General features: G+C 33.2%; 1 protein-coding gene across 1 annotated transcript; it reads left to right on the forward strand.

Moving 5' to 3' along the window:
* The first annotated feature begins 1,095 nt into the window (after positions 1-1,095).
* Positions 1,096-6,871, forward strand: LOC128208790 (uncharacterized). Its single transcript, XM_052912387.1, has 2 exons — positions 1,096-1,304; positions 1,864-6,871. Exon 2 carries the CDS (start codon positions 1,877-1,879, stop codon positions 2,600-2,602), a length of 726 nt encoding a protein of 241 aa, XP_052768347.1. The 5' UTR covers positions 1,096-1,304; positions 1,864-1,876; the 3' UTR covers positions 2,603-6,871.
* The last annotated feature ends 2,852 nt before the right edge of the window (positions 6,872-9,723 follow it).

Raw genomic sequence — 9,723 nt, forward strand, 5'->3', positions numbered from 1 at the left:
GTGGTCTTAATGGAGCTGTTTGTTGTCAATATTTTACACTGACGTTATCTGGGGCCGTATTCAATAAGCATCTTAGTAATAATTTTCAACTAAGTGAAAAATGGTCATTTTTCTAATTTGAATTTTAAAAAAAACGAACAATGTTTGTACACCATAAATATGAAAATAAGCAAGAAAATGGTCTAAACAATATATGCATATGAATAAATCTGATGAGAAGTAGCAGGTACTTAAAATAATCGTTGTCGAAAATTACGAAATTCTCACTAAGTTGAAAATATTCACTAAAATGCTTATTGAATACGGCACCAGTCCTCATACCGCGGCGTCAATCTTATCTTCATTGAAGCTGTTTTTTTATATAAACAGTCCATTCTAATTTTTTTTATCTTCTTTGATACTGTTTTCATATTTTCATGCTGTTACTTGAATATTGTTTGATGTCTCCCCCATAAACTCCAGACATATTATTATTATTATTATTATTATTATTATTATTATTATTATCATAGCATGTATACATATCAGTATATAACCAGTTTATTTGCTTGTGCCCCCTGTGCTTTCGTCTGCATGTCTTGTTATATTTTCAAGGGTGATTTCTGACCATTATAAACGAGAATTTTCAAGAACATTTGATGACGTTTTATCATTCATGAAGTTGTACCAGATATATTTTTTATTCTGTTTTCATACTTTCATACTGTTACTCATATTTTTTTAAGTCTCCCCTATAAAACATGAGCAAACACGTTCAAGTTTTATAGTAACTGTGATCGTACATGTGTTTTCTCACGAAAAAAAAAGAACGTTAGCCCCGTGGAAATCGGTTAATGTGAAGGCCGGTAAATATTTGAAATGTGCGTCCGTGGAGATGATGGGTGAATGACTCATCGTGATTTGATTGGTCAGTATAAAAATGTATTTGCACAATATAATTTATTTTTTATTTTTTATGTATTAGATATAGTTCGTTGTTTGTCAAACATACCCTCTGTCCATAAACATTGCAAAATATAATTTCTAGTTTCATTGTTATTTTATATTTCTTTGCAGATTGACCAATCACAGTCGTTGTTATATTCAGATCTCGAGCCTCGATATCAGACGGTCGCGACAATGGAAGGATGAGAGTGCGCTGGAAAAAAACTCGATTGAAATTTCAAATTTTCTCGTTCATTTCTCACGTTAATATAAAAATATTTTAACCAAAGCATATATTATGTGAATATCATTCTTTTGGAGATGGAACTCCTGTATTGATTTTTCACGAAAACTCCAGAAACTTCAATTTTCTTGTTTTGGTAAGTAGCCAACTTTTTTTTCTTTTTGTGATCATTACATTTCTTAAGAATTCACGTTTTTTCTGGAGACGAATAAATAAACTTTTTTTACCAAAAATATAATAATACTTTTGCTTTGTCGTTTTTGAAAATGATTGTATATAATTGCAAATGAACCATAAAAGATATGAAAACTTGGATGATTTACTTTCTGTTGCTTTGATATCGGAAACGAGGCTGATGACCTAAATAAACAGACCGTAATTCGGCCAGTTACTGAGCTTATTTCATAATCATTTTACAATTTGCATCAATGGTGATACTTAACAACTTAAGTTATTAGATAAACAAACACTAATAAATTGAATACTTTCTTTTGTTAAAGCCATTAAAGGCTTCTTTTTTATGAGAAACTTCCTTGTTGTGAATTTTCTTAAATTTCCAAAAACTTGAACCTATTTTTAGACCGGGAAGACTTGGGTTTTTGTGAACGTTTTTCCCAATGCTTAGATCATAACTTTGTTTAAATGTCCCGTCGTTTTCGATTTTGGATGAATTTAATTCATTGATTTTTTTTCAGAAATGATAAAAGAATGACCACCGAAGGAAATATGGGTCAAGGAATAAAGAGAAAAATGGATGTTCTTGAAATTGATAAGCTGCCACAAAACCAAAGGCAATGTATAGTTGACATATCAGTGACAAAGCTGCAAGTTAACAAAAGCGAACGGAAAGTGGAACCTTCACTTCTTAGATCAGTTCTCATTTTAAATACATTGAAACACATTGAAACAGAACTAAAAAAGGAAGGACTATGTCCAAATTCGAACACATCAGCAATGGATATCCCGGAAGTGAATCCAAATTCTACTGCAATAGACTTTTTGCCTGAAGTTCCTAGTAATTCAAAGCCTGCTGATGTTCCTGTTGTCGCTGAACAATTTGGACCTTTGCCATCAATTGACACATTTGTAGGAAATCGTGCTGTTCAAGCACAAGATAGGACAGAAAACTCACCATTCTCTATTGTAACAGAAGCAGCATTGACAACTATTTATCCATCTTCTTTAAGAATGGAGGAAGTGTTTAATGATCTTGACTTCAATATTGCTGACTATGATGTTTTCTCTGCAGTTGGTACTAACAAACTGACTCCACTTAGTGCAGAGGAGGTTATACATTCCTGTCCAAGTTCCCCACCTGCATTTGCAACAGATACATTCACAACATTAGCAAATGCTTCATTATCTCCTTACTGCAAATCAGATTCAGCTTTTGAAGATCTAGAAAACATCATGCAGATTCTTGTTGGTTCTTGACAAGACCTAGAAACAATGCTGGAGTGTGGTTAACTTACAAAAAATGTTTTTAATTTACAAAACTTTTGGAACTGTTTAAAGTGACCTTCTGGCTTTATTGGTAGACATTGTGCCTGATTTTAGATGGATGTGCAATTGTAACAAGAAAGGTGCTGCTTGTGCCACTGACTGTGATGTGTTACAGGAATACATACTGTATGTAGGCATATTTTGTTGTTGAATTTTGAAAAGTATAAGATGTGGATCATGCAATAAGTATGAATCAAAACTATTTATTTTTGTCATTACAATTCGGATCATATGTTCATACATATTTATTTGTTCATGAATTATAAATATTTATTATATATATATATATATTATCATGATAATTTTTATATTTAAGTATTTTTTCAATTACTTTTATACAATGAATTAGAAAAATTATAGTGATGTAAAATGCAGGGTTTCTGTCTGATGTGTTTGTAACATTTTATTGTTTTTGTAAGATTTGGTATTTGTTGAAAATCAGTAATTTTCCTGAGAACGCTTAGAGATTGGAATAACACTTATGGATGAAGAAATTTTAAACTAATTATTTTAACTTTAATTCAATCTATTAAGAAATTGAACATGACTATGTTGTATTTTTTATCGTCCACTGTTGCTGTTTTTACCAAACATGTTTTTTTACAACAAAGCTAGATCTGTGGTCTGTGTTATTCTGAAATATGTTTCTGTAGAGTTAGATAATCACATTAAAAATTAGATTCATAATTTGTCTAAAATAATTTGCGCGATTATTTAATTTGTGTGACATGATGCGGATACATGGGCTTTTTGCTGTTTGATAGCATGTCATGTGTTTTCTGTTTATCACTTTCACACTGTTGTATCAGAGTTTGACATTGATAAATAACTATTATTAGAAAAAGAAACGATAGACCAGTGCTTAGAAAAGATGTCACTTTCGGTCCCGGATCCCAAGAAACGCTTCCAATTATCTCTTAAGTTGCTTTAACCATAACATTATCATGTTATTGTTAGTCGCCATTTTCACAGTATTATGAGCAGCTATGTTGCCCTGGGTAAAAACTTTCAATCATTTCAATTTTACATTCATCATAATACGTACCCTGTTATCTTTTTCATAGTCTATTAAAATAGATTTTAGTCTCATACGTCAGGTTTTTCATTTTAAGGCTGCCCGCCAAAGTAGACAATTCAATTGAAAAGGAGACGGTTCAAATGGCAACAGGGCCAGTTCAAATTTGGAAAAATACTTTTTAAGGTGAAAAAGCAGTAGCTGGTCAATTACAACTTGCACTACTATTTGAGATAGATCAATCGAAACTTATTGAGAACCCTAAGCATGAATTAGTTGATAGTATATAATATGGATGAAAATTATGTAAATGATGTGTCATCGACACTTAAAGTGTTAATATATCAATGAATTTATAACATATGCCTCTACTTAATTTCTTATATTATTTTAACCACTCGATTGATAATGGCAATTTAAGCATGATTTTAAAGCTCAGTTAATTGCCTTGATATATATGTTCATTTGAATTTTCCGTGGTCATTGATAGATTTATATGTAATTTGAATGAAGTTTCTCCTTTTTTTAAATGCTACAGCATATCCTTGAGAATACCCTTTTTTGAGGTACTGGTACTGTCCAAGCTCAAAATACTGTGAGAATGGCATGTTTGATATTAATTGTGCTACAGTATGATAAAATGTTAGCTTGTAAGTACTTGTGTGTGACCCTCTGTATATAGATGCACTATGTGCTACATTTTCAGATGTGTGTTGAAGGTACTGCTGAAAGAAAAACAGCTAGAATAAGTTTTCAAACTTGTACAGTATGATTAAGGATCAGGTCCTTTGAACTGGGGTTATGAACTAAAATGAGTATGTGTGGTTCAATACAGTTTTATGTACATGTATTATAGCAAAGGTAAAAGGCTAATTCCTTGAGGGAAGGCCGGTGTTGACCCTGTTAATCAATGGCCTTAAAGCTTGCCAATTTTCTTATCTATTGAAACATTTAAATTATGTTCACTAGTTTTTATTTTGCACAAAGGTACGATTTCCTAGATTTAAGAAAGAGAAATGAAAAAAATAGCTAGTTTGCCTTCGTAAACTTGTAACCAACTTAAAAGTTTGCACAACATGTAAATTTTCATAAAGTTGGAACTAATCCCTAGTGTATTGACTGCTGTACGCTGAAAAGATGTATTAAATTTTGCTATAAACTTGATGGCCAAAATGTATTTGGTTTAATTACGCAATCTGTAAATAGCATCTTTACTATTTATTTGTTTTGAGTTTGTCTCAAACTGTTCTTGTATACTGAATGACTGAACAAGTGTTATAACTTGTTGTTTTACTTTTTATAATTAGTTTGAAATTGTTTGCCAGTGAATAGTAACTACATATACACAGTATTTGATTATCTATAGACTTTAGCCATTCATCATAGTTTTAGACTTCACTTGCCACTGCTTGCTCTATACGACTGGCTTAGATGATCTAAACATTAGAGTAACCTGTAGGATATAGAGATAAGAAAATCATGAATTTGCAGATGATGAATATGGGGCCAATCTTTTATATTTACATGAAAACATCAGAATCAAAATAGCACCACCATATGTACTACAGTTAGTGTCAAGTACTACCATATGTACTACAGTTAGTGGCAAGTACTACCATTTGTACTACAGTTAGTGTCAAGTTTTAGTCTGTGGCAGTTAAGTTTGATGAATTTAATTTTCATGTCCATAGATGAAACAGCTGAAATTCAAAGTTGTAATTAAGTGATCTCAATCTAAAAGTATAACTCTATTCCTGAAGTATTCGTTTCACATCATGCAGTACTATACCTAGCTTTAAGTTCACATCAAAATCCCCATTATTTGCTGCTGCAGGAGGGGACTTCTTCTTTATTACAAGCTAGTTTTTTGCATAACAGGTGCATTATTTTTTTTATAAATGTCAATACATTAGTTTTCAGTCCCTTTCAATGTGACCATCGTGCAATCAGTGATGGTCATTCATACTTGATGCGCTATATATTCATTTGTAAATATTCATATAGTCTTAAATTTCACTTGTATAGATTTAGAAAAAACTTACTCTAGCATGCTAATGTTCTTGAATGGAAACGGGTGTCAGACTAACACTTACTAGGTTTTAACATGCAGTATTTTGTTTACTTGGTCAGTCTTTAATTTAAAAGCAAGTACTAATAACTTCATGTCCAAATCATAAATTGTTTACACATTTAGTCGTTGTCAATTTTTCAGACAGCTGTAGACACATGCATGTAAAACAGGTTGGTGTATGTACCTTACACAGATGTTCTCATATGCATAAGGAACTGGTTGGTGTATGTACCTTGCTCTATAAAGTTATGCTGCTGTCAGAGTATAGTTTTCATATTTATTTAAGTATTTGTATTGTAAGTATTTATTTATGGGATGTCAACACAACTATCAAATGGGTTTGCTCATGTTAACTTATAGATTTGTGCATGTTTATAAGAAGTAGATGTACTACTGATAGGGGGAACTCACTGTCTGAACCCATTGTGTAAGGCATAATGGAGCAGTTCTTTTAAGGGAATGGCCCACCGACAATTGCATCACATAACACACAATCTCTACTGAATTTCAACAGTCTACTTTAGTCAAAAGGAGGAATCTCTTTCATTACTAACAAACAGTCATTGCAAGAAGTAAATCGCTCTGTGTCAAAATCCTTTCTCATTTAGTTATCACAACAATTGTGGCTTAAAAGGTTGTGAACTATTGCCAAATTTCAAAACTTGCATCATTTTTGCCTTGTAAATTGTTTCCCATCTACAATGTACATTTGTAATATTTAATAAACTACAGCAATATGCAGACTGCAAAGTGCTGGTCAACTTATATGGAATGTAAGCTCATCATTAAGCACTTTGTCAAACTTTAAATTGAAACCTTTTTGTTATGTGTAGAAACTGTATTTTTAAGCCGAACACCTTATATCGTCGTTGCATTAAGAAAGTATTTTTGTATTTTTTGTACTGATAAAATTCTATGAAGATTTTAGCAATTGTGAATATTTGTATTTATTGTATTTGGTATATGCAATATTTGTTGAACAGAGGAGTTTTAATTTAATACTGTTGCCTGTTTGAAGATTTGATAGCGGATTTTAAGTGAATGATTTGTAAAGAAAGTTGTTTAAATATAAACTATGATAATCATGTAATTTGATTAAAAATGAAAAAAAAGATGTTCGTTAATACTGCTACCCTAAACCCATAGGAACCTTGCCTTTATTGGCCCCTGAAGGTCCACATATTAAAATCATATCTGCCCGGCCGTCCCGTTTAAGGTGTTCTGTGACTGCAGGGATGGATTTAAATATTTACTTGACACATGTGTTCGGTACGTAAAGAAGACGTGTCGTATGCAGGACTCTTGTCCCTACCTCAAAGGTCAGTGTGATACTAACCGGTTGATCAATGTGAAATGGGTTTTTTATGTCCGGACAGTAACTTTGTCATGCAAGTAGAGTCTTAAAAGTAATTTCCACATGTGTTTGGTACATTAAGACTTTTCGCATGCAAGAACCTCGTCCCAACCTCAAAGGTCAAGGTCACATGTACATGATTGTCTTTATAAAATGCTGCATAATAATATGGGTATATAGTCTAGTTGGTCGTGTGCAGGCTGTAGTGCACGGAGGGACTTAAATAATGTGGCACATGCTTTCAGTTTATGAAGCAGTATGTCGCGTACATGACCTACGACCCTAGCTCAAATTTATGGTCACCCTTGTGTTTTTAGCTCACCTGGGCACGAAGTGCTCAAGGTGAGCTATTGTGATCGCCCTGTGTCCGTCCTTGTCCGTCGTCAACAATTTGACTGTTAACACTCTAGAGGTCACAATTTGGGCACTATCTTAATGAAACTTGGTCAGAATGTTATCCTCAATAAAATCTTGGATGAGTTCGATATTGGGTCATATGGGGTTAAAAACTAGGTCACTAGGTAAAATTAAAGGAAAAGCTTGTTAACACTATAGAGGTCACATTTATGACTGTATCTTCAGGAAACTTGGTCAGAATGTAAATATTAATATTCTCTAGGTCAAGTTCGATTCTGGGTCATGTGCAGTCAAAAACTAGGTCACCAGGTCAAATTGAAGGAAAATCTTGTTAACACTCTAGAGGTCTCATTTATGACTGTATCTTCATGAAAGTTGGTCAGAATGTTTATATTAATAATCTTTAATTCAAGTTCAAATCTGGGTCATGGTCACCAGGTCAAATCATAGGAAAAGCTTGTTAGCACTCTAGAGGTCACATTTATGACTGTATGTTCATGGAACTTAGTCAGAATGTTTATATTGATTAGGTCTAGGCCAAGTTTGAATCTGGGTCATGTGCGGTCAAAAACTAGGTTACCAGGTCAAATAATAGGAAAAGTATTTTAACACTAGAGGCCACATTTATGACTATATGTTCATGGAACTTTATCAGAATGTTATTGTTGATGATCTTTATTGGACCAGGTGAGCGATTCAGGGCCTTCAGGGCCCTCTTGTTTAAACTTCAATATAAAAATCTGCGATCTAATTTTTTGTTAGCATTCTTATTTAACTGTTTTCCATGCATTTTTGCAAAAGTTGGCTCGTTCCGGGACAAAAACAAGTTGTCAAAACGTTCAATCTGTGAGAGTGCAGCCCAAAGACAGCATACTATGCTGTCGCTATACCTTTCAGGCATATTTTACGAAAATATTTGAGCTTGAGAAAATAGACTAATGCGACGAACAGTTGATGCAGTCAATGCGAAATGTACGTACACACATGGTCAGGCAAATATTAATCTCGATTAAGTCGATCATGTCAATTAAGTATTTTAAGTATTTTGACTAATAACATTTTAATATAAAGGAAACTAATTATTAGATTTTTGTCTCATCATTCAATATGTCTTCGGACTTGAATCCATTTAAAAGGCTTTGAAAAATCAACATTTTTCGTGAAATACATTTCTTTCTGTAACACTGAGAAGACAACGAACGCTCAACGAACGACAAACCAAGGAATAAATCCGTACATCATTGCTTGTTCGAGGGTCTTAATATACGAAGCACGAGTATGTTAATATGAATAATGTTCGGGAACAGATCCATGAAATCGACGGTAGAGGGGGCGTTAGTTAGGGGCGTACCCTTTTTGACTTGCGCCCCTCCCTCATGTAATTTGGTTTAAAGTAATGGCAGGGGGGGGGGGGTCATTCCCCCAAGATTATTTTAATTTTCTATTTTATTTTCAATTTCTAGTCCGAAATGGTGCATTTTGGTCGTATTAAATTACCATTATTCTCCTATATTTAAATAAAAAGTAAACTTGGAAGATTAGGTCGCCCCCATGAATCCTCTAGTGATGTATAATGTAACCGTATACATGTATAGCATAGGGTTTTTCTTAAAACATTTCGCATACTATTATTCTCATTTTACCTTGTCCGGTTATAATTCTTTGTACGCTCAGTCTTATATAGCACGAGTAGTCGTTACCAAGAATTCAATACTACGGGCGCATTATGTAATAGTCAGATGACCCCTACATGTTTAAATACTATAACATGAAAATGCATTTTACGAGGATACATTCAATTGCATTAGGTACCAAAATGGTACGGTTATTTTTATACATATCGTAATGGTCTCCAGAAGTATTTTAACTTGGACATACCGCAAACATGAACACTCACTCTAACTGAACACTCACTCTAACTGAACACTCACTCAAACTGAACACTCATATACAAGTTGACGCTGTGTTCGTCCTTGAATGGTATGCAAAACAAACATATTTTTTACAGACTTGTGTACATGTGCTTTTTATGGAGAACATTTTGTTTTTGAGAATGCAGTTCATGTTCGTGTAACCATTTGAAATGACAATGCAATACATGTACTTTCTTAGTGGTGAACTATGGTTTATTTTTCGTTTTTGTACAACATGCGGCATTCCCATAATGCAATAACTGAAAATGATGTCTGAAATATAAACCGGTGTTATATAGTGCTTGCTCTGCCTTTTCTGGAATGTTCACCTAGGTATTTTCA

The sequence above is a fragment of the Mya arenaria genome, chromosome 11 (genome assembly GCF_026914265.1).
Source record: "Mya arenaria isolate MELC-2E11 chromosome 11, ASM2691426v1".
In the NCBI taxonomy this organism is placed as follows: Eukaryota; Metazoa; Mollusca; class Bivalvia; order Myida; family Myidae; genus Mya; species Mya arenaria.